Genomic DNA, 24925 nt, shown 5'->3' with positions numbered 1-24925 from the left:
GAGGACGGTGTAGGCAAAATATAATTTAAGAGGTGCAGGCTATGACACACATTTAGTTAATAAAATATTAAAACCTCTTTTTAAAAAAATCTGTGTATAGGCTACACATTTTTACAATTCACGCAATGATAAATTAAAAATATTATTTAAAAAACTGTTCTTTTCTACAAATGTTCATTGACACTCTATCATACCATACACTTACATCATCCCATCTGTGCTTTACCAGATGGGATGATGATTATTATTACTACTATGAAAGTATCACTTGTTATTTATTCTCTTATCACTCATTAACACTCTGTCCTTTTCTGCCTGTTTGCACTAATGCACATACTGATAGTTCTCATCTGTATCTTGTTTTTTTACTGCAAGTCTGCACACATTGTTTCTGTTTCTCTTCCTGTTTCTATCCCTATTGCATTGAGGATGCAAAAGGCACAAGAACTTCCCTCCAGGTTAATGAAGTTCTCATTGTATATTCATAGTAATCTAGTTTTTGGTCAAAACCACAGGGAGCCAGTGGAGAGAAGTAAAAACAACAACAGCAACAACAAAATGCCACCTGGTGTAGGCAAAAAATAAAATAAACACAAAACTTAATTTTATGATTATATCTCCTTATATTTTGGACCTGAAAATGTACATCAGACTGGTGAGAAAGACCTCGTTTTTCATGTTTTTAAGGAAATTGTACACTGCAAACCAAAAGAAGTTAGAACTTAAAAGTTGAAGCTTATCACACCTCCAATATTTTGATTACATTTAACTAAAATAAAACTAAAATGTTTAATAATTAAATTAAAAAATACTTAGCAAATCAACCCAAGTGACAAATAGAGAGGGATGGTTTGGATATGTGCAGAGGTGGGATAGTGGATCTTGAAGATTGAGTTCTAAGGCAGGAGAAAAGAAAGTGGAAAGCAAAAACTTAAGACAACGTGGGCTAATGCTAGAATTCAAAATCTCAGTTTGATGTTCATGATAAAGCTCTTTCATTTGTGAATTTTAAAAATTTCCGCCAAAACTTACCTGTATAGTATTTGGGAAAAAAATCATCGGTCCAATAAGACTGCTGTCAAGTCTGGCGTAGAATGTGTTGGGCATGCTCTGTTTGAACCCCTTTGAAGGTGGATCACTGAGTGCATTTAAAAAAAAAAATACATATAACCAAAAATAAAAATTAATTTGTTAAACCTTGCATAATGTTAGTGCAGGAAGAGCAACTGATGAAAGACAGACATTTTACTTTTACTCCATTGTCTTAATCTAAACCAATTCAGCTGTTATATCACACTAAAGACTAATGTCATTTATGTTTGGGGTCAAATCAACCCCAGAAATCAAACCCTTCCAAAGAGGTCTGCCAATTAAATTAAAATAAATTAAAATAATATAATTTAATTTTACTAAGTAGCAGGTTCTTGTGAAAGAGTTACATTACTTAATTTAAGTACTTTGAGTATTTGGTTTTACAATGTACATAAAAAGAATATACAATTAAATCAAGATGGCTTGTTTTGTGAAGAAAATCAGTTTTAAAAAATATTTTTGCAAAACTATTGCACCTAATGTTAAACATATACACGCTTTATTATTCAGATCAATCATTGTGTTTCATAGATGTTCTACTGTATTTCCTCCAAATAACAGCTATAGTGACTTTGTACACGACTGCACGGAGCCTTGATGTTAGAACTGACAAATTACATCAGATCTAAACATCAGAGTTAAAATGAGAAACTATGCAAATTTAATGAAATGAAATACACAGATGGGTTTATTTTGGCTGCGATGGCTGGAAACATTACTGGTGATATGAACAGTAACAGTATGGTGTATTTTAAACCGCGCACAGGACATATGTACAATATACATACACAAAACAGTCAGACACATGCAACAACTACTGGGGGCTTCAGAAATAGTACCATACAAGGGGCTAGACCTAAGAGACTAATTTCAAAATCTACTAGAAACTGACCAAGAAGCTACTGAGCTAAATAAGTTATTATTCATATTATTAGTATTATAAAAAGTATACTCCTGACATCTTACAAAAAACATTTAGTGATGTGTCTGGAGTCAATAATAATTTTAAATTACCTTCTACAGCTCTATTTTTTTCTACAAATTGTGGCTTAACTTCGTATGAATGCATTTTATTTTTTTTTAACTATTAAGGTACTCGGCATAGGCAGACTCAAATCATACCTTCTTTATGACCTCATTTCTAAAGACTTTTTTCTTTTTAAAGCCACCGTTATTCCTATAATAATAATTTACCCACACTATTTTAGTATAGGGACGATTCAATGTCCCTATATGTATAAAATCCCATGTTTCTATGGTAGGCCTTGCACTCTAATAAACATGTGTAGGGATAGCACAGGAAAAGTTGTAGCCCCGAACAGGTGAATAAATCCAAATTCACATCTTCTTTGATTTTTGCTTTCTGGATTTTCCTTTTTTAAAATCATGATTTGAGTAATATAAAAGACAAATCCAGCAGTAGTGTCACTTATAACAATTGTGCTACGTAAACTCAGTCTTCAACTTTATGAGCGGGTCTGCAGAAAGTCCAGTGATGCTCCACCGTGTTCTCATTGGCACGCTCACTCATGTGATGCACGCGTGTGTTCCGAATGGTGAAGCCCTGTTTCATTATGTAGTCCATCAGGTGAACCCTTAGGGACACCTCTTGGTGATAGTCACATGGTCCAAAGGTGAATGACACTTGGCAGTCTCTGGTGTCCATCATGTGTTTGTTCCACTTGGTGAAGTTGTTAGAAATACCTTCTAGCAGGGCATGAACCTTAGTAGTTATGGTTAGCTGCGTGATGATAACAGCAACAGGGTTTGAGTACTTTGACAGTTTCCGAGTGCTGGAAAGCTCCACGACCTGCTCAAAGATGTCAGGAGGGTACAGCGGCTTTGGATCGTTGAGGCACTGGATCAAAGGTTCGATCTGGTAGAAGTCCGCCTCTTTCCTCAGGAGGTCCGTCTCTGTGAAGTCCAAAGGAAGGGTAAGCTCAGATGTCCGCAGGAAGTTCAGGATGTACCGGAAAAGTGTTCCATCCCGGTCGATGAAGTAATTCCCTTGGGAATCGCGGGTTGTAGGGAAATCTCCTCGGAACATGGCTCCCAGCATGGAGTCCGGATAGCGCTGCAGCGTGGATAAACTGGTGGTGTATAGGTGGCCTCCCACGTTCAAGGTAACAGGAGTAGTCATCTAAAAGAAAAGAAAAACCTGTCAAGCTCATGCTATTGGAACTATATAAAAAAAAAAATTACAATGAAAAAAATATGGTAAAACATGAGTGGACACAATACAAGTCACTGAATCTAGATTTGCTACCTTGTATTAGACTAAACTAGTTTCAGCTAAAGTGGCAACAGAGCAAGTTTATGTGATTATGTGATCCATTGTCAGACACATGTCAGGTTTCTTAGGTGTCTCTTACCCTATGGCCCCAGTCTCCATTATCCATTTGTAGAAGAATAGCAGCTTGGCCAGAACCAAAATAGAGAGGGAACGAATGAGGATCAGCTCACTTTGATTTCACCTGTGAGAAAACAGTGATATTAACATCAGCTGTAACAAGACTTCATCTGCAGAACAAGACGGACACAGTCTTGTTCTAGGTTAAATGAGGTTTTTCAGTACAGACTTAAGCATCTGTGTGCATGCCTTGATTTATTTGAGTAAGGGTAAGCGTAAATAAACAGACTGTGCAAAAGATTTGAGTGGTGTTATTTTCAATGTGACTTTACCCTCTTACTGTGAAGTCAGCAGCCTGGGATGTTAGTAGATGCTGGGACTCTTGTGATAAGATTTTATTAAATTTGCATTCAGGAACAGGTGGAGCTGAAGCTCTGAACCTTAATCCCAAAGCCAACATGGCATTGAAGTGCTTTGTGTGCTCAGCACAAGTCTGAATTTCTAAGTATGGATTTAATTTAATTTAAAGAAAATAATCTCAAAAGCCACTCTGCATAAACACGAGATGACAGGCTTTTGTTTTAGCCTCCACAGTTACTCGTGATAGTTGTCATAAACCTTACTAATCTGGCTGTTCTTTTGGAAATTCTGACATTATTCTTTTTTACATAGTTCTCCAGCGGTACCCAATCAGGGCCAAGAATAACAGAAAAGGGAATATAAGAATACGCTATCAAAACAGTAATGTCCTTAAACCATCATTAAAGTAACAAGATCAACTGGGGATTAAAGAAATACAAATGACAATAACAATGTTACCAGATGTCACTATACAGTATTTCATTGATATTCACTGAGTGTAGTAAAACAATTTGCACTGCTGCGACAGAGGAGGATGTTAGGGTGCAGCAGGGTGATATGGAGGAAGATGACCTGCTGTGGCAACCTCCAAGGGAGGAGCCAAAAAAGGAAGTGCTTATAAACACACACAAACACACATATATGTATGTGTGTGTGTATATGTATGTATGTATGTGTGCGTGTTAATTTAAAGGAAATTGCCAATTTAAATAATAAAGCACTACTATCCACTTTCCCAACTTGTGTACCACAAGGAGACACTTAGAGTATCTGCATATTTCTGTATACTTAAAGTAATACAGCAAGTATAAGTAAGCCAATATTCTAAGTAAGAGAGTAACTGATGTAAATTATACTCGCAGAATTTGGTTTTATGATCTGAGCTTTCATCTATAGGCAAATAACGTACGCGGTACAGTCCTCATTCTTAATTTCCTTTAAGCAACCCTTAGTACTCCCCATCTCATTTGTTATGCTACTATAATGTGGCTGGTTGCAGAGCAGCAAATACAAGGCTTGGTTCTATCAATTGCTGCTTCCCTGTTTAAATATAAACTTAACATTTCACTTTCAAAGCATGAAAGTCGGGACTAAATAGCAGAAACCACAAAAGCACTCAACTTGAAACTTAAACCTGGCGCAGATAAGCACCCTATATAAAACTGCCCACACAGACCTGTTTTACTTACAACATTTAACTAAGGTGTATTGGTTCACTGCATGCTAGTGAAGCCAGCTAACCAATGTTTCTTTAAAATATCCAGTCGACAGTGCCTTTGCAGTATTTGCTGCCAACTGGCTAACAAGCTGCTACAGCAAGCCCCGAAGTGCATTTTTAAGTTTAGTACCGTTACTACATCACAAACCCAGCTCGGATACACAGAGCTGTGTGGCGTGAAACACAATGAAAGCATACAAGTTAACATACAACCCGCTAATCTAGCTAATTGCTAGCTTCTGGTTAGCAAGCTAACGCAGCTAGCATCCCATTAGCTGCTCCTACTACTAAGGTTAACGCCAGGGTCTTAGTAGGACCGAGCAGTGAGTGACACATGAGCTAAAACCATGCCTTACCTGCTCTCTTTCGTGCGTACTTGTGTGTTTGTTTTTATTCAGCGACAGAAGCCTGTGGTTGGTGTCTAACGGTGCAGCTTGAGAGTCACTGATGTTTACCGCTGGTCGCACTGGGTAACTGTGCTCGGCTCCGGGCTAAACCAAGACTGCGCACACAAGGAGGATCAAGGAAGAGAAGGAGGGAGGTCCTGGTGCAGCTGCAGGCGCCTCTCAGTGAATCACACTCACACATAAACGCATGGTCGTTTTATTATCGTCATGCAGCTTGTGTTATAACAGAAATGTGATTCATTCACACTGAAGAAATGCAGGAAGCTTTCAATAATTTCTTACTATCTTAATTGTACATTTTTGTGAGGTGTCTGCATCTTCTATACAAAAGCAGGAGCACTTGGAGCATTAGAATAACATGAAACGATGAAAAGTCTTTAGGTCAGGTGGCTTTCTTTGTGCCACTTCTGGCATTTTGCTGCAAGATGATGAACTCCAGAATGAGTCTGGCTGTCCGAGAAGGCCTCTCCATCACCACAGAGTGTCCGCAGTTCTCCAGCAGATCCACTCTGCATTCAGACAAGGTCTCTGCAATCACTGCCGCTCCAGAGACATCCACCACCTGAGCAAATGCAGATGATTACCAGTATGTCTATGACAGGGATGCCAAACTAACTTTGCACTGCTCACTTTGATCTTAAGTGGTGTGGACCAGTGAAACTCTTCTTTTTGTCAGTGTAAAGAAGTTTATCTATGAATTTAATCGAAGAGGAAAAATAGTGGGAAAAAGGAACTTCTCTGTTATTTCATTTTTTAAAATTTGTTACTTATTTACTTTGGTGAAGTATAAATGGCCATGGGGGAAGTCTTTATCAGTAGCCAAAGCTGTAAAACGTATAAAAATGCAATTCAATTTACGACCTTCATATTTCCCAAAGCCGTCCAGTGGGCCAGACTGAAGTCTTTCTCAGCCCAAATCTGGTACCCGAGCTTTATGTTTGACACCCCTGCTCTATAAAGTTTCTCTTTAATAGAAAGCCTGAGCCACCATGTACAGCACATGTGCACCTGGAATATGAATCTTCAGATTAGTTTAGACGCAAAACCTGCTGTGTAATCATTTATGTACTTGGAGTCATTGTGTTAGTTTACCTGGTCTTGTTTGCCCCATATCACTTGTAAAGGTGTGGTTATTAGATGCAAGTGGTCCTGTAAGGCGTATCTTGATTTCTCACCTACAATCTCCATAAAAACTAAAGAAAAAGAGAATTTACTGGAATTTTTCCACTAAACTGGAAAATACTGAAATATTTCAATGCAAAGTGAACTGACCTTCTTGGTAAAATGTGTTGTGAGGCTCTCGGACATCTACCAGGCCTTGAAGGATCTAATCAGCGAAAAAGTAGCTTTAACAAAAAGTTCCCAAAATAAGCCAAGCTTCGAATAACAAAGCAATTCAGTAGGACGATTACTACTCTGTATTTGTTATTTTTATAGTCTACATCATGATTGCAAATTATTAGCGCATAAAACAAAACAAAAAAAAAAGTATACTTGAAATGAAGGCCTGACCTGCTGAGGAATTTTAAAGCGAACATGGGAGCACAGTTTGAACATATCCTCCATCTCCTCGGGTGTAGTGGGGATCAGCGGGATGTTCAGGGTGTAATTGCTGTGTTCCAGGTCCTGCACATGATTGTCAAACTTGGTCTCACATGGATGTCTTATTCCTGCAGAATAAAATGATGATTTTGGACACAAAGTTAATTTCATGCTGTATTAATCAGTTTGCTATTAAAAAGGCACTATTTAATCTCCAGAGAGCCCCCGTCCTCATATGGGGACAATAAATTGTGGCTTTCCTGCACCTTATCCTTTACTCTGTTCAATAATGTGATTTATATTTTGCTAAACAGTGTCTTTATCGTGTCTTGGCATGAAATAAACCCAGTCCCAATCATTTAATGTTGCACCCTGGGAAAATTAATTGCATAATGGGTCCAATTACAGATCCAGTCTTAGGTGGAATGTAGGGTTTATATTAGTAATTAAATATTATGTCTAGCTGAACATATTTTTTTGTCATGAAAAAAAAAGTAACAAACTAAGCAACCTTCACACTTTCAGAGCCCATATGCTGCAGAATGAGTGCTCACTTGGCCAACCAGTTGAACAGCATTTCTCAGTGGCACTACTGGTTAGCCTGACCCATATCCCCCCCCCCCCCCCCCCCCCCCCCACACACACACACACACACACACACACACACACACACACACACACACACACACACACACGTGTTCCTCCTTAGGATAAACGGAAAACCACCATAAAAGAAACACTTTGTACATTTTAAATAGTCTCCCTCATGTAAATACACTGACGTTGTCAATATCTTGGTTTTTCATACATTGCATTGTTCATATTCGGCTAACAGTGAAATGTGTTTAATAAATAAACTTACATTAAAGTTCATACTCACTTGTGTTGAGTAATTGTGAAAACAGCATTAAGTTAAATCCACATATATCTGGCATGTCTTGATGTGTCTTTATGATGTTGAATTATGTAAATTTTATTAGCCATTTTGTCAAACTTTTAAAATATAGTATGGTATTACACTACCTCTATTTTGAACAAGAAAATGAATAAAACTAACTGTATTTTGTTAACCCACTGATTCTAAAAACTTTGGATTTTCTGGTTCTACATCTTATACATCTTAGGACCCTACTCTATTTCCATTTGATTACAGAGGTGAAGTCCTTAGTTGGAGCTCTTCCTACATCTAACTTCTTTTTCTGTTTTTTTGGTAAGTTCCTTCATTTCTTTCTATCTATCTATTAAGAAATGTGAGTGCCTGTTTAAAGTTAAAATATTCACTCTTTCCTGCATCCAGCCTCTCTTTGGACAAAGCACAAAGGGCTCATTGATGATGGTTTACACAGGAACACACAAAAGTCTGTTTCCATGACTTCAGAGGACAGTGTACTGACTTTCATTTCCTAAAGAATTACCACAACTCTAAGCACTGATTGCCGAAACAAGTCTTCCCTCTAAAACGTACTCCCTTTTTCTCACCATATTAGAACTGAACCCCACAAAGTGACCTTGACAGCAGACAGATTTCATCACAGCATAGTACGATTGGGCTCACGCATACACAGACACACAAACACACTGACTGACCATCTGGACAGATGAGAGTCATGCTACAGATTTCTGAGGGATAGCAGGCTGCGTAAACCCCGGCTACATTTCCCCCCATGCCGGTTCCAACCAGATGGAACTGTTTCCTGTTTAAGCGGATGGTTTCCACAAACTGAGAAGAACAAAAGACAAAAACAGAGTTTTACTGGAATGATTTAGGCACCTGACAAACACACCAACATATTTTAAAAACTATCTATTGGGTGTACCTGATGGATTCTTTTGACCTGCCCCTGAATGGAATAATCATCTATGTTGGTGCGTGTTGTCCCCTCATGGCCAGGCATGTCCACACACATAATGTGCAGATGTTTTGGCAGATACTGGAGCAGCAGAAGACAAAAAAGAACGCTTAATGTCATTAATATGATAAATGCATTCAAGCCAAGAAAGGGTGTTTTAAGAAGAATTTCATAAACAGCACAATATGTATTTATGAAATCATTTCTAATTAATGTTTAAATTGAAATAAATTCCAGTCTTTCTCTTGGATCGTGTGACTGATGGAGCATAACTCCACTGGATAGATGTCTGACTAAAAGCATACATTCAGCCTTTCTTTGACAAAAAGTTTGAGTGTTAGCTAGTTTTAAGCTGAGTGTTAGCCCCATGAGCTATTGGGAAGTAAAATGTGATGTCTAGTGTCAGCCAAACCTTGACAACAGTGAGCCATGTGTCTTTGTGAGCAGAGAAGCCATGCAGCATTAAGATCGAAGGTCTCATTCCAGGCTTTCCTCTGTAGGAGTAACAAAAGCGATAACCACCACAATCCGCATAGCCCACCTGCAGGCCCAGAGTCCTCCTCCAGTACCTGAAAACAAGCAGGTACCATATCTGAGCTACAAAGACTTACATGCAAATTCAAATCTGGGCTTTCTTCGCTGAAATGCTTTAAAGGATTAATGATGAGGCAGATTCTTTTTCTTGGATAGTCACAGCAACTAAGACACAAGAAATATCATTAAACAAAGTATGCTAGGTAACCAATGCCACAGTTTTCAACAATGTCATTGATAAATGAATATAATCTTTAGAGCACCTTTCCAAATTAGAAACCACAAAGCGCATGACAAGAAAGGGCAAAGAAAATCCAGGTACACTATGCAATATGTACATACACCACTTTGTTAGGCACACTTGTATAACTGCTTATTAACACAAATATCTAATCAGCCATCACAGGGTGAGATGTGAAAGCTCAAACCGTACATCAGAATGGAGCAGAACGGTGATTAAGTGACTTTGAGAGAATGGTCAGAAAGAGAAACTATCCAATGAGCAGCATTTGTCTGGGTGGAAATTTCCTGTTGATGTCAGAGGAGAATGGCCAGACAGCTTTGAACTAATAGGAAGGGAAAAAACAAACAAAAACCCTAAAATAACCACTTGTTTCAACCAGAGTATCTTTGAACATTCAGCAGGCCAAACCTTGAAGCAAATGGGCTACAACAGCAGAAGATCCCATTGAGTGCCATTTCTGTCAGCTAAGGACAGAAAAATCACACAAGCTCACCAAAACTGGACAATAGAAAATTGCCCACTTTGATGAGTCTCCATTTCTGATGTGACATTCAGAGTGTATGGTCAGAATTTGGCATAAACAAGATGAAAGCATGGATCCATCCTGCCTTGTACTAATAGTTCAGGCTGCTAGTTGTGCAGTGGTGTGGGGAATATTTTCTTGGCACACTTTGTACCAGTTGAGCATTGTTCAAAATATTGCTACCTATTTGAGTATTGTTGCCATGACTATCCCTTTATGGCCACAGTGTACTCATCTTCTTATAGCTTCAATATAATGCACCATGTCACTAAGCTAGAATCAGGCTCCAATTACAATGAGTTCACTATACTCAAATGACTCAGTCCCCACATCCCAGTCCAATAGAGCCCCAGTGAGTGGGGTAATGGAAGCCAGCAAATCTGCTGTAACTATGTGATGCCATCATGTCAATATGGACCAAAATCTTTCAAGGATGTTTTCAGCATCATGTTAAATCTATGCCACAAAGAATCAAGGCAGTTCTAAAGGCAAAAAGGGGGTCCAGCCCAGTAGTAGCAAGGTGTACCTAACAAAGTGGCTGTTGAGTGTAAATAATAGATTCAATCAGATAGAAACATCAATAATGTGATTAAACTTCATCCTGGATTAAGTTAGCATTCCAAACCAAACATTCTGACTGACACATAAAAATATATCATAGAATAGTATAAAATATAAATTGAAGCACAGCACAAGAAAGTCATCTACATTACCAGTAATACACTTTAATTAATGCAGAGGGCCAGAGAAGAAAGGAAGCCAGAAAGGCCAGGATGGGAATAGCCAGTGTTCCTCCAGCAATAATACACAGGTTCACCACATCCAGATCAGCTGCCATGGCTCAACTGAAAATAAATGAACACAAACTCACGCATTGTCCTTCTGGGGAGAAATCTGTTAGATAAATTCCACATAATTTCCATATTTAGTTAAGACTATAAATAAAGGGATGTCTTTAGGATGTGCATGTGCACAAAATAACATGATACAAGCTGTAAAATAACTAAAGCGCGCTTCTACAACAAAACACACATGCTAAAAAAAACTGTAAAAACTTACCTTTGAGATGATTTCCCCCTCCTTTCTTCTATCTCAGGTGGGAGCATCAAAAGTGATTTTGTTAAATAGGTGCACAGCATGCACACTCTACAACATTTATTTCTGCTATTTTTATGTGCAGAAAGTATCAGTGGTTAACTAATATTTCTAAAATGAAAAGCGCCTGTTGCAGAGGGCAGTTATTCGTTTCAGATTATGCCTGCTCTGAATAAACTCATTGATTCTCATCGTCGGGGTAAAATAGGCCACTCCATCATTGGGTCGATCATTTAAAGTGAACACACAGGCCAAGCTTTGTGCAGACAAGATAAATTGGGGTTCTGAATCAGACTTTAAATACTGAAAAAATTCTTTTTTAGTGTGTATGACAGACCTGTCTTACTTCCATCTGGGATGAATCCCAGAAATAAATGTGCACTTTCATAAAAGGTGCCTCGTTTGGTCAGATGCAGTGGCACTCACTATTTTTTACTGACACGGTTAGTCTGAGAGTGGAGGCTGAGGAAGGCCAGTCCAAACAGCCACATCAAATTACAAGCTGAAGCTTAAGGCTAAAACTAACCACTGGGTGTCATTATAGAGGCAGACTGTTTCCTGCAGTGTGTGGTAAAGTTTCAAGGGTCCTTTGCACAGGGTGTCGTGAGGACCTAACTTTAAGATGTCGTCACTTCCAGTTCAGTGGGGATTGAGGCTTTTAGGGAATTGGATACAGATTTCATTTGCAGATGTGAGCGACAGAATATCACATCTTTGCAGACATGCTGCCCTACTGCATTGATGCTGACTCATCAGACTTCCCCCAGTGCTGTGTACATTTCTATATTTATTTTTCTATATTTATCCAATGCATAGAGATGTGTCAAAAATATATACAGATAAAAACATGAAGCAGAAAAATAAATCATAACCCTAAAAATTAAAACTACATTTTCCAGTTATTTTCAACTAGATTAAATCTGCTCAACTAAACTTTGCAAAGTAACACTGGGTGTGATTCTGATTTAGAATTAATCAGCAGTGTTTTTCTGTTTATCACCTTGTGTGCATCAGTCCAATCAGAGTCTAAAGGTCTGTAAAGCACACAGTACTGACAACTGTTAAATAAACAGCTGATAACTGCTGTTGGGAAAGTGACGTTCAGCTTCTGAGATCTGCTAAAAACGCCCGAGCTGTTCATTACACTGTGATTTTAGTAAACTGGTTTAATCATTGTGGTTATTCACAAACGATGTCAAAATTTAAACTGAACCCAATACAAAACAAGGATTACAAAGTAAAAAGGCTGAAGTTCACAGATGCCACTCTGCTGCATCTCTGGTCCACTACAGATGACCTACATGCAAAGTAGAGCAGAACAAATGGACACGGCAATGCCGCAGAGGGGCTCGCCTTGCATGGGAATGATTCTCATATTTGAGTGTATATAGGATGGAGGGGATGCTCCCAGTCTGCTCGCTTTGACTACATCACGTTAGCCGTCGTATTATGTCCTGAGAGGAATACTTGGTGGAGCAAAGCTGGCAGAACAAAAAAAAAGAAAAGCAATGTAGCGACACAAAAACGTGTCACGATGACACATTCACACAGGTCAGCTGTTTTGCTGGGAGCAACAACCTCATTGTGAAATTTTAAATTTGCCAATAGAATCGTGTTGAGAAACACTCGGCCTCATCCTTAAAGAGTAACTGTGAGTGTTTGGGTTGCTTTAAGGGAGTTGCTGCAGTGAGTGTTTGTTTCCCAGCAGAAAGACAACCACACAGGCATGGATCGATTAGTGAAGGAGCTTAAAAGACCAAGAATCCCTTCATTTGAGCCTCAGTTCAGAAGTGATCAGTAACATTTCTTCATGGAAAATAAACAACTACTAGAAATCGTAAAATTATTCATTGGAAGAAAATAACTAATGGGGTTGTCTGACTATTTTAGAAGAGTATCTTTTGCGTACATTTTCTGCTTGTATGGTTTTGTGTCACGCTTCCATGATACAATTCAATAAAGTTGGAGGGAAAAGAAAAAGAAAAAGTCAAAATCAAAGCAGCAGAGACTGCAAGGTCTGTACTCTGATGCTGAGGGTCCATCTGGTCACAATTTCTGGAACAGTTTGTTTGTGGTGGCAACCTTGTTTAACCCTGATGTTAACTTTGCATTCTAGGATGTGGAGGAATCAAACTCAACAGAATCAATGGTCTCACCTGGACTAGCATCACACCTTCATTTGAGCCTTCTGTGTTTATCATTTCTACGATAGACACATCTAACTAAAGAGCAGAGTGAAGGTTCTCCCGCGGTTTTTATACATGTACTTTGGCTTACATTTCCCCCTCCCTCTTTCAAAGGAAATGAAACTGATGAGAAATACAACAAGTTCCCCCACTCTGCATCTGATTCATATCAGAGCAAACTGACTATATGTTTGGAAATGCCCTTAGCCGTAAAGGATTAACCCTTTAAATACAGTTTATCACACAACCTGTGTTGCAGCTATGTAGTGTTCAGTTGAAGCAGAGATAATCCTGTTGACATCACCAGGTATATTTTGTCAAAAAGTGAATAAGCTGAAACTCTAATTTAAAAGAAAAAAAACAAACAAAAACAAAAATGTTTTTCAAAAAAAGAAGTGAAAAAAGTGAAATCTATTAGCTCTGGGAGAATCAGGCATAGTTTGTCCTGTTTTCCAGGATTGTCTAATCCATTTAATCCTATGATCATGACAGCCTATACAATGCAGGACTAGTTATAAATGAGATGACCTATGTACAAGGATTTTTGTCTTAATTCCCACATTGATACCAGCTTTTGCTTTGTTTGTTGAAAAACAGGATGACGTTCAAGCTGATCAGTCTCGTGTGCCACTCTACGCCTCTATGCAAATAGAAGGTAAATTGCAGGCCGATGCCTGTCTACATGTTGACTTTACAACAGCACATGCTTTTCAGGTGATACACACCTTTTACCTAACAAAACATTACTCTCAGCATTAACCATTTTCTTTAAATGTCAACTGCAACACATAGTGTGATAGAAAAGGGAGGGAAAAACAGCAGATATGAGACCAAACTTAACCCTTCCTGGATGACAGGAGCGATATCAATATTCTAAAATGCTACAGAGAAGATATGACCTCCGGCAATTTGTCTACATGAAGACAATGGATGAATGAACGGATGGATGAAGATAATGGTTATTTAGGAGAAACAGAAGCCACCCTCTACTGTCTTCAGAATGAATTCCCTGTTGCATAGATTCAACAAGGTTCTGTAAATATTAGTCAGAGATTATGGTCCATATTTGAGTACAAAATTGAGTACAGTGAACTCATCGCAATGTTCAAGAAACAAGTTTGACATGATCTGAGCTTTGTGACATGGCATGTTACCTTGCTACAGGCAACCATCAGAAGATGGGTACAGTGTGGTAATCAAGTGGTGGCCAACAACAATATTCAGGTAGTTTGTAGTTTAAATAATGAGCTATTACACCACTACCACCAATCTCAACTACTTGTACAAGACACGGTGGATTGATGCTTTCATCTCTGTCCATCCATCCATTCACGTTAGTTATGTCAATTCTGACCTCATGTCTGAATAGACTTCTTCCAATTTTCTTCTGTTCAGTTTTGATGGACCCATGTGAATTGAGAGATTAGAGGATGCTTTAGATGTTAACGGTGCTGGAGCGGTTTAAATCATAAATATACAACAGACTCCAATTTGTAATAACAAACACACACCCATTAGTGCAACTGCAGGAATGATCAGGATGACCTCAAATTTACTGTTTCTTAACAGTAGCATTTCCTCTTTTTCAAAGTTTGATATGGGCAATTGTGGCTCAAGAGTTGGGAGTTCGCCTTGTAATCAGAAGGTTGCTGGTTCGAGCCCTGGCTTGGACAGTGTCGGTCGTTGTGTCCTTGGGCAAGACACTTCACCTGTTACCTACTTGTGGTGGTCAGAGGGCCCAGTGGCACCAGTGTCCAGCAGCTTCGCTTCTGTCAGTGCGCCCCAGGGTGGCTACAATGTAGCTTGCCATCACCAGTGTGTGAATGGGTGGATGACTGGATGTGTAAAGCGCTGTACAAATACAGGCCATTTACCTTTTTTTTTTTTTTTTTACCATGTTGTGTATTCAAAGATGTTCTTCTGCATACCTTAGATGTAACAGCTGGTTGCCCTCTTACCCTCTGACTTCAACAAGGCATTTTCTCTGCAGCTCATTTTGTGCCCATTCATATGCTTGGTTTGAAATTGAGTGTGTAATCTTAAATATGCCTACTTGCCTAAACACACTGAGCTGCTGCCACATGATTGGCTAATGATATAACTGTGTTAGCGAGCAGGTGAACAGGTGTGCCTAATGAAATGACTCTATGTGTTTAATTATACATTTTAGGTTTCCCCATGCATGCAATAATTTCAGCAACCCTGCCCCTTAAGTTAATTTACCATTCATGATCATAAAACTGAAATGAAAAGTTAAACAAAACAAACAAACAAAAACAGAAAAAAGCAAAGCAGAAACTAAATACAGATAAGTACAGATAAGTACAACTGCAGTCTAGACAATGGCCACATAAATGAAGAAAATGGATCTAAATGTATGTTTCTGCAATTTTCTTTAATGGTTCTCTGTTGAGAAAAAACAAACAAGATAAACTCCTGCTCAGCTCAATTCCGTCTGAAACGCTATCTATTTTCACATAGATAACAGTTACACCAACAGATCTCTTTGCAGTTCCCATCACTAATGCAGTTACCCATCTATGGCTTTCATTACACACTCCATTAGGGGGTGTTATTGTGACAATCTCCATTATTATGATAATTACATAGAAGTGCTACATTTAGAGCTCAAGTGATCCACCTAAAACATTATCATAAATACTAATAATTAGTTGAGTTTGTGGCATATTTATTTATTTTTTACATTCATCCATATTCCCAATCAAAACTGTAAACTTGACTAGACTTCCTGTAAATAACGGACGTACAAACTTACTTTGCACACAAAAATCACATTCTTTTATTAACTTCTCTGCCATCTAAAATAGAGCATCTTAAAAATTAAACAGTTAAATATGAGCCCTCCGAGTTAATAGTGCAGATATGATAAGGAGGGCAAGTTCTGACACCTGAAGACAAATATGGATTCCCTTGTGTGTGTGCGTGGGTGGGTGGGTGGGTGCGTGTGTATGCATGAATGAGTCGCCCTCAGGTCCTGAAGAGCACGGCAGCAGTCACAGCTGTCAGAGCCACAGCAACCACAGGCCCCCAGATCATCCACAGTTTCTGGAATGAGTGGCAACACAGAAATAGAAAGTTGAGCAACAGCGAATAAACATGCACCCATTTTGGATCACCAAAGCTTTGACAGAGGGAGCCACTGAGATCAAGGCAGTGCACAAATACAAACAGCGCTTGCAGATAAAGATAAGCATTATCAAACACCAACTGTGAGAAACAGTTGTTAAGCATTAGCCATCCAGGCAAGACAAACAGATGTCAGATGTTGAAGCTGTATGATTAGAGAGGTTAGATTTCTGAAGAATTTTTTTTTTTTTCCTGGGGGATTTTCCCCTGAGGAAGGCATTCTCGGGAATGAGGAAAACCTGATTAAATCATGCAATGGTCTAAGAGACACTGATGAGGATGAAAAGATGTAGGCCAACTTGACAGGAGTAATGTGTACCTTGCTACCACAATGCGCCGAAGCACCAATACAGCAAAGCCAGGATAAGGCCGATGACTATGGCTTGAACAGGCAGCAATAGGGATGTCTACAGAAGGGAAGGGATATTATAGTAATCAACTGCAATGGGACATACTTTGGTTGGTTTATTATTAGATCCCTCAGTCAGTTCTCTACGCCTGTAACTAGTATTTATACAAATCTCGGTCACACACGGCTGTCAGTGTGTCATTGTTAGTTCACACATACAGATACAAAGGAGCTGGACCTTTATGGCCTCATAAATCCGTAGTTGTGTGTCCGGTGTGTGTTGTGTTTAGTACAGAGTTGACATCCTACATATCAGTGTTACTATACACGGTCATGTTTATCTCCTGTTGTACAGCATAGTTTGCTGAGTTTTTTTCCCACCTTTTTGTATTTGCTGAGGATGTTTTAAGCTGTCAGGTATGCCTGGCATTTAAGTCCATTATCTGAAATGGAAGTGATACAGTTGCATGGTGCTCTCACCTCAGCTTAGCTACCAAATAGCAGCCGTCTGGCACAGCTTTTTGAATCCATATGTGTGAATGGCCCATAAAAGCAACACTAATAGACACTGGATGACTAGAGGGGAGCATATGTGCTAAAATAAAAAAAGAGATAATAATTGTGAATCTTACAATAAGATTCATCTTTTATATCTGGAGATGCTGCGCAAACAGATGCTGAACAAAAGGGGAACATTGGAAATGAAGCCCATGCCCCCCCAAAACAGAAACTGCTAAAGAAGTTATTGCCCCTGAAAATAAAAGTGCAGATGATTGTTTCCACACTCAATATATTATTTTTTAAACCTGTTATATATCATTATACACGATGCCATTCATATATTAGGGTAAAATGCCTTCCTGTTTTTGCTGTGCGTTTGATAGATGAGTACTCACCTTTGCCCCTTTTCCTTGCAGTTCCTCCATGTTGGCTCTGCATGCCTCGAGTTCATCTGTAACCAATTGTTTTTCCTGCTCAACCTTCTCGTATTTTTCCTTGAGGTCTGACAGCTCCGTCCTAGCCTCCTCGTACTGCACGAAGCAAATTAAACATTTATTTCAAATATACACTCATCAGTTTAGATTAATTTAAAGTTTTTAGTTTGATGGTATTGTGTAATGCTTTTGAGGAACAGTTTCTGTTGCCATTTACAAGATAAACCAGTCTTTCCTGCAGTGCTTAACTGCTGAATTTTCTATACATGAGCTAATTAGGGTGAGGTGCAGTCCTTATATAAGGAACAACATTATTCCCTCCTTCCCCCCCTCATTCATTCATTGTGTCAAAGATGACCCAACTATGCTTTCTACTACTTAGCACTGCCACTCCTCATTAACTGACAGCAGCCAGTGATCCCCATACAAACCTAGAGTAGGTATTGCCCCTGGACAGCACGCAGCAACCTGTGAACTATTTGGGTGGGATCTTTTTTCGTTGTTGTTGTTTTTTTGGGAAGAAGCATGGACTTTCTTTATAATGTCAGTAAGAGTCATAGATTTATTGACACAAGTGTCTTAAAGGCTTCAGAGAAAGTCATTAAGGCTCCGTGATGGCTTCACCATTCAACTGTGGTGGATGTGACTTTGTTCTGACCTAGATGACGCCAACATCGTCTCAAAATAGAAAGCTCTAAATTCTCAGCAATGATCACTCAGAGACACTTTTAGTCATGGGAGAATGTGAGTTTTCTAAAATAGTGCAGTTGTCCTCATCATCCCATCATGAGGTATTTCTGCGCAATCTTAGATGATGAGAAGAAATACAATAAAGTACCTTGAGTAGACGACTTTGAGAACAGCTGCCCGTCTCATACAGCTGTAAATGTCCTGAATGGCAACAATTTGCAGTACTTCTTTTGTAAATTGGTTGTTAACAGCAAATTTCTTTAAATTATGTTACATGAGATTAAATAAAATGAAAGCATTAAAAGGTTTCTTCAAGACACTTCAGTCTTAGTTTGCTCAAAGTTATTTGAGTTCCACATTGATTTTACTGTCCTGCATTAATAATTTGAGTAAAAACCAGATTCTTGTAACTCTGTTGGATATTGCAACTGCTAATAATGCCAAAAACAAATCAAGTGATTTTAATTTGCTCACTTTAAATCACACAAAACTGAGAAGCGCATCATATCAGAGCACCAATTACAAGTACATGTTCTTGAGTCTTGATTTTTAGTCAAATGGCAGTTTGACCATGAAACCGAAGCAACAACATAAAAAGTTTTGACTAATGTGTTATCATAGCCAGGATGTGTTCATATTTAAACTTAAATCACTGAAAAAAATGGGAGAACTGGGAATTTTCCAGAAATTATGACTTTACATTGCCTAAAAAAGTTAAATGTAAATCTAAAATGTAATAAGTAATATTGCTAAAGTTATATTCCACTATCCTGATAATACGTTGTCCTTGTATTTCTAATTCTCCTAGGCTTTGTGGTAACTTGCCATTTATTGTAATAAGAGTGTAATTTGACTTTCTTTCAAAACCTCCCCTTTCCCACAGTGTCCCAAAGTAATTTCATAAATACTGCAACAGCTTGTCAGCATTGGCCCTCTAAAGCAGCACGGTCAGCAGCACACTGGCAGCAGCTACAGTCTTCCAATAGCCTCTAAACTGGATCAGTTCTGCCACAGATATACATTCAGAACCACTACCATTTAGCTAGAAAAACTAAAATGCAAAAATTCAAGTGAAAACTAACAGGACTGAAGTCCAAATCAAATTTGGACAGCATTAATGAGTAAAACATGTGTGTGCTTATAAGGCCTGTCAGTTGCAGGACTGTATTAAAAGCCATCCAGGTCAGAGAGGGTTCACTTTTCACATTTGAGATAGAAGTATTCATCTCCATGACACCCACTAAGATACTGGACACCTAAGGTTGATGTCTCAACTTTTGAGGGGCGTACCTCTCTTTGCAGAGCCTTGCTGCGGCTGTCTGCCTCATCCAGTTGGGTTTGCAGTGTGGTGCTATCCTGCTGGTGCTGGAGCTGCAGGGCTACCTGGCTCTTTTCCATCTCCTGCCAGGTCTGTTCAAGGGATCCAAGGCTATTTTTCAGCTCAGTGTTCTGGGCACGCAAACTACCAGAAGCAAAACAAAACTGAGTTCAATATGTAAAAGATGAGAGAAAAAAATTATGTAGTATCATGTAAATCAAAACACGTGGGTGCTGATTAAAACAGATGAGACAGAGGGAGCACAAAGGTGGGGGTAAGAGCTCCCAGTAATGTAGATCAGTGCACCGACCTGGCAAGGTCCTTCTCCAGCTGCTGCTGTTTCTGCAGGGCTGCCTCCTTCTCAGTGCGCAGTGCTGCACATTCACTCTGCAGGTTGCTTTTGTCTTTCTGGTGAGTCTTCAGGAGTTCCTCATTCTCAGCCCTGAGGGAAGCACATTCACTCTGCAGACTGCTTTTTTCCTTCTGGTGCTTATTTACGATATCCTGTTTCTCAGATCGAAGAACAGAACATTCTTTGTGAAGGCCATTACACTCCACCTGCATGGACTGAAGTTCACTGGCTGTAAAAAGAAATGAGCAAGGTTTATGTAACAATGCTGTTTTTTAACAGATTGTATGTCCTTGATTTGCCTACAGAGAAAGCAAAAACTATCAAAAAACATGTTTTTAATTATACTTTGATTCACCAGTGTACAAGTATGAAGAGAAGTCTGCTTGTTAGAAACAAAATACATAGAGAGCGAGTAGGCCTCATGTCTTGGACAAGGAATGGTAATATTATTTGATTTATTAATACACAGTTCATTTCCATGTAAGAATTATTTTCAGTGCAAATGCTCCATTTCATGCGTTTATAACTACCAGGGGCACCGTGTAGTACCTTGTATTTCTGCAGTTTTCTGCCACTGCTTGCTCTGCTGCTGAAGGTCACGCTGCAGGTTGTCAATCTCACGCTCGTACTTGTTGGCCGTTTGACGCCATTTGTCCAGATCATTGGAGACAGTCGCCAGGTTAGACTGGACGGCAGCAACGTCACGGTCCCGCTCGGCAGCTGCTGCCTCCAGGGCACGTTTCAGCGAATTCACTTCATCACGTGCGCTTTGTAGCTCATCGTGTGAGCTGGAGGAGACGTCTATCTGCTCTCTGAGAACAGCCATCTCATCATGGAGCTGCCGCAGCTGACCTGTCCAAACCGGAGTCAGTGTTTGAATTAGAGACAGTGTCAATTTTAAAAAAAGATTAATATTATGCATATGCTTCTAATCCACAGATAGATGTACCTTCAAGAAGTTTTATCTGTTTGGCAGAATCATCAGCTTGTTTTTTCTTCTCCTTTGTCTCTTCCTCCAGGATACCTACACAGCATTTAATTGTACCAGTCATGTCATTTATTTGGTGTTGGGTGCATGCACACGTGTGAATGCAATAGAAAATGGAGTGGATGGTCCTATTTAACATTGGAGATGTGGCGTGTCACCTTGTAGCTCCATGCATTTATGTTTCTCTGTGTTAGCTAGGTCCTTGGCCTCTCGAAGTTCATCAGTCAAGCGCTGAATGATTTTTTCAGAGTCACCAGAGGAGCCCATCTTTGCCTTGGTCAGATCATCTAATGAAGAAGAAAAAAAAATGGGGATCCCAGTTAGAAGAATCATGAGCTTAACATGGACAGGCTCCATACATTTGCCATAAAACTACAAAAATAATGAAATGTTTGACAGTTTTACTTTTACTGCAGTCCCAAATATTTAACCAGGACTGACATACTAGATGATTTCCCAAGATATTCAAAATGGGCCTATTACATAAAATAATTGCTAACCCAGAAATAGAAACAAGTGTCTTATCTACACTTTTTTCATTCCAAATTATCCATTACCCCAGTCACATATGAGTCTGTAGCGATTCTACATTACTCATTAATAGTACCTAAACAATGCACAAAGGGAATAGGCTTGCCAGTGTTGTCAAGGGTCTGTTGTGTTTCCTGGAGGTGGAAACAGGCTCCACAAATACTTGTGCTTTGCAAATGCCTAGTGAATATCTCGAGCCCCTAATCTACCACAGCTAGGAAAAGAGATGACCTCATCCCAGAACGAACATTTGGCAGGGGACAGGTCAAGCATGTGCACCATAAATGGAGACGCACCAGAACCTGAACTGCCCTGAAATCCAATATTTATTGTGAAAACTGTGTCTACATCCATCAAACATGGCTACATAATCACACAAAAATCCACATGATTGTAAAAATGTTAGCAGGCGGTATTGATAAGTGTCCCTAAAATGAAGCGGTGTGAAACAAAGGCTGAGAGCTGGTGACACCCTCTGACTCGAGCACATGACCACCCCGCTGTGTGCCAGACAAAGCATGGGGGGACAGTGTGATTGTGTGTTCCTTCATATGCGAGTGAGTGGGCACCCTGTGAGTATGCAATCTGTATTCACTTTGTGTGAAAGATGAATGCCCTACAAAGACAGCACAGGGAATAAAGGGTATTTCAAATGAGGGTGCAACATGTTATCTTTAGCGAGATTAGTTATTACGGCAAAAATGTCTTAGTGTCACAGAATGACACCTGACAGCATAGTAATGGAATTAGTCTGTGTGTAAAAATACCTTGCAGACTAGTTGGGAATATTGAGCATCACACTGCCTCAAGTGACGACAGGAAAGAAAAAAATTGAGGAGAAAGTCTTTTTTTAGCTCCGGTGCTGAAGGCTAGACCCATCGTGGCCCATCTTCGCCTGCTGTCTGTTTCCTTCTCATTGAATGTGACAGCATTCTTTAACTGAATCAGGGGGTTAGCACCACTCGCATGGAAAGTCTACAGTATTCCTTTTAAACTGCTGATCATAAAGGGAGATCATTTTACAGCTAACAAATATTCTTTATGCAGCTGAATCTCAAATATCTTCATCTCTCTGAATTACTGAGGTACACTATTGTTGTGAGGACACTGTTTGCTTTGTGCTCCCTATATATTGTGCAGTGAAGCATTACAAATTCATTCATCATGCAAAATTTATTCAGTCACCAACGTACTTGCACTTTTTCCTATGAATGTCCCCGTCGATTTTCATATTCGCTATATTGCGCCATCATTGCGCTGTCCTTTGCATTCTATTCTTATTAGTCACCCTAAATGTCATAGCTAACACACATCAGTCAGCTGACATGCCCTCTGTGCAAAGAGACTCCATCTTCTAATAAGCTGTTGACACAGGAGACACTAGCCTCTAAAACAAGGCCATCTACAGCACCGTAAGCTCTAAAAGCCATCCAGCTGTCCTTACAGGGCCAGACACTCATTTTAAGTGTGACTCAGGGTTTTCCACCCCCCTTTCCACACTCAGTTAGCGAGATGTGCTGTGTCAGGTAGGAGCCATTAGAGGAGCAAAACAATGCAAAGTCATTCACTTCAAATCAGTGGTGTCTATATTTACCTTTAATCACAGATACGTTATTCAAGGGATCACTCAGCTCTTTCTCATCCATTTTCTTATCTATAACAACATAACAAAAAAACAAAAAAAAAGACAAGACATATCACATGCACAGATAAAGAAAGAAAGCTTTAAATGAAATTAATATTGCTTAAAAAGACCCCAAACAGACCTGACAAAATCTTTTGTTCTTTTTCTCACTGTTAGATTTGAGATGTTTTTAATTGTAAACACAAAAATGTTTGAACACACAAATACTACTGGAAGAGACAGGTGCAGAGAGCTGCTAGGGAAGAAGGATTTTAGGAGTATGTTACAGTAAAATAATTAATGAAGGGGTTAAGAATAAAACTTAACAGGAAAATATTACCTTAGATTATCCAGGAGCTGCGGTAATCAGTGTGCTGAGGCTACAGCAGTCCCTGACATGAAGAACTCTTCTCCAACTATGAGGTTTGTTCAGATGCGAAACGGACCAGTCCAAACTTGAGGGGGGTGGACAGTGATGACAGACACTTTGTACCAGACCTTCCTGCTATTGGTGGGCTGAAGCCAGTGAGGGGGAAAATTTAAACAGGGTAAAGTAAACAGTAAAGTAGCTTAAATATGATCCTAATGCTACACTAGAGACGCGTCAGATGGGCGTCCTTAAAAATTTGATCCCCCCCTCTTTTGTGGCTCAGGTCCTCAGCCCCTCCACACTGGGTCATGTATCCAAGTAGGGCATCTCGGAAGCTGCAGCTGCATACTGACACAGAGAGGTTTTGTTCAGGGGGCTGAGCTGCTCTCTGGCTGGTTGGTACTGATGTAAAAACCTACAGGATGGCAGTGAATAGGGACTGCCAGCGTAGGAGTGTGTTTCTTGCATTCACTTCCTCTCTTGTTTTGTCCTGTATTTCACTGGGTTTTCACTTTATACCAATTACTGGCTTTTAGGGTTAGATATACACCGGACTCTAAAGGTGTAATTTTACATGTATAATCTTTAGGGATAATTTATGTATCTTATAGTGATTTCTTACTTTATTGGACTGTGTGTTAGCCTCTTCAGTAGGCTTTAAAATTATGGTGAGAGAGGTAAAAACAATCAAAACAATCCCAAGACAGAAATAGGAGGGGTTACAGTGGGAGGTATAAAAGGGTGAAGGGTGTTTGTTTCCATTTAAACATAAAGTAACACAGACAGGGTACGAAGATGTGTGAAAGATTGACTAATCTTTCACACATCAGCTCATCTTCTTCTTTGAGGCTGTACAAGCCTTGTTCCAGTAACAACATAATGCAACAGGTTTCCAAGATCAATGCAAGCTTAATGTTTTACTGAGAATTAGTTAGCAAATGCAACACCAACTTAATCCATTTATGCAGGAAAAGGCGAAATATGTTTTTGACTAGGGTAGATTTGTTATCCCTTGGCCATGCTGATAACTAACAGTTGTAGGTCTCATTTTGGTCCTCATCATCTTTCTAACAGCGACACTTCCCATCTTGAGAAACTAACAAATGACCCAAAAGAATTTGCTAGAAATGTTGTCATTATCTTAGATCAATGTCTCAACTTCAACCAGCATGTCAAACATTAAGTTCAGACTTGCGGTGTAAGTTACCTTACCTTACCT

The 24925-nt window shown here is 39.3% G+C and overlaps 3 protein-coding genes across 6 annotated transcripts in view; all 3 read right to left on the bottom strand.

Annotated features, from left to right (window-relative positions):
* Positions 1-2138: 2138 nt before the first annotated feature.
* Positions 2139-5723, bottom strand: kctd6b (potassium channel tetramerization domain containing 6b). Its single transcript, XM_005740493.1, has 3 exons — positions 5378-5723; positions 3465-3566; positions 2139-3232 (listed from the first exon to the last, which is right to left on the bottom strand). Exons 2-3 carry the CDS (start codon positions 3489-3491, stop codon positions 2546-2548), a joined length of 714 nt encoding a protein of 237 aa, XP_005740550.1. The 5' UTR covers positions 3492-3566; positions 5378-5723; the 3' UTR covers positions 2139-2545.
* abhd6b (abhydrolase domain containing 6, acylglycerol lipase b) lies at positions 5722-11241 on the bottom strand. Its single transcript, XM_005740494.1, has 9 exons — positions 11181-11241; positions 10835-10966; positions 9233-9389; positions 8788-8901; positions 8558-8690; positions 6941-7098; positions 6701-6755; positions 6521-6621; positions 5722-5990 (listed from the first exon to the last, which is right to left on the bottom strand). Exons 2-9 carry the CDS (start codon positions 10957-10959, stop codon positions 5811-5813), a joined length of 1023 nt encoding a protein of 340 aa, XP_005740551.1. The 5' UTR covers positions 10960-10966; positions 11181-11241; the 3' UTR covers positions 5722-5810.
* A 4537-nt stretch (positions 11242-15778) lies between these two features.
* The window catches only part of slmapb (sarcolemma associated protein b), a 10098-nt gene continuing 951 nt past the window's right edge, over positions 15779-24925 (bottom strand). Inside the window, exons 2-11 of one of the 4 annotated variants that reach the window (XM_005740488.2) lie at positions 23677-23852; positions 23307-23366; positions 21340-21468; positions 21143-21217; positions 20743-21045; positions 20152-20422; positions 19814-19985; positions 17795-17929; positions 16869-16956; positions 16406-16468 (exon numbers count right to left, since the gene is read on the bottom strand). In XM_005740488.2, the coding sequence (XP_005740545.1) occupies positions 16873-16956; positions 17795-17929; positions 19814-19985; positions 20152-20422; positions 20743-21045; positions 21143-21217; positions 21340-21468; positions 23307-23358 (1221 nt within the window). In that variant the 5' untranslated portion in view covers positions 23359-23366; positions 23677-23852 and the 3' untranslated portion in view covers positions 16406-16468; positions 16869-16872. Of the gene's footprint in view, positions 16469-16868; positions 16957-17794; positions 17930-19813; positions 19986-20151; positions 20423-20742; positions 21046-21142; positions 21218-21339; positions 21469-23306; positions 23367-23676; positions 23860-24925 lie in introns of those variants that run through there. The other 3 variants (XM_013912781.1, XM_005740490.1, XM_005740491.1) reach the window with 3 other exon arrangements.

Source organism: Pundamilia nyererei, unplaced genomic scaffold (assembly GCF_000239375.1).
Source record: "Pundamilia nyererei isolate P.nyererei 1_Seehausen unplaced genomic scaffold, PunNye1.0 scaffold00100, whole genome shotgun sequence".
Taxonomy (NCBI): Eukaryota; Metazoa; Chordata; class Actinopteri; order Cichliformes; family Cichlidae; genus Pundamilia; species Pundamilia nyererei.
Note: the sequence above shows the minus strand (reverse complement) of the source record. Positions and strands in the feature narration are given on the sequence as shown.

Coding starts and splice junctions, on each gene's coding strand:
- kctd6b (XM_005740493.1), bottom strand. CDS start 3,491: ATGGATAATGGAGACTGGGGCCATAGG. Junction 3,233..3,464: donor ATGGAGACTGGGGCCATAGG/GTAAGAGACACC, acceptor CTTTTCTTTTAG/ATGACTACTCCTGTTACCTT.
- abhd6b (XM_005740494.1), bottom strand. CDS start 10,959: ATGGCAGCTGATCTGGATGTGGTGAACCTGTGTATTATTGCTGGAGGA. Junction 9,390..10,834: donor TTAATTAAAGTGTATTACTG/GTAATGTAGATG, acceptor GCTTGTTTTCAG/GTACTGGAGGAGGACTCTGG. Junction 5,991..6,520: donor TATGGGGCAAACAAGACCAG/GTAAACTAACAC, acceptor GCATTTGCTCAG/GTGGTGGATGTCTCTGGAGC.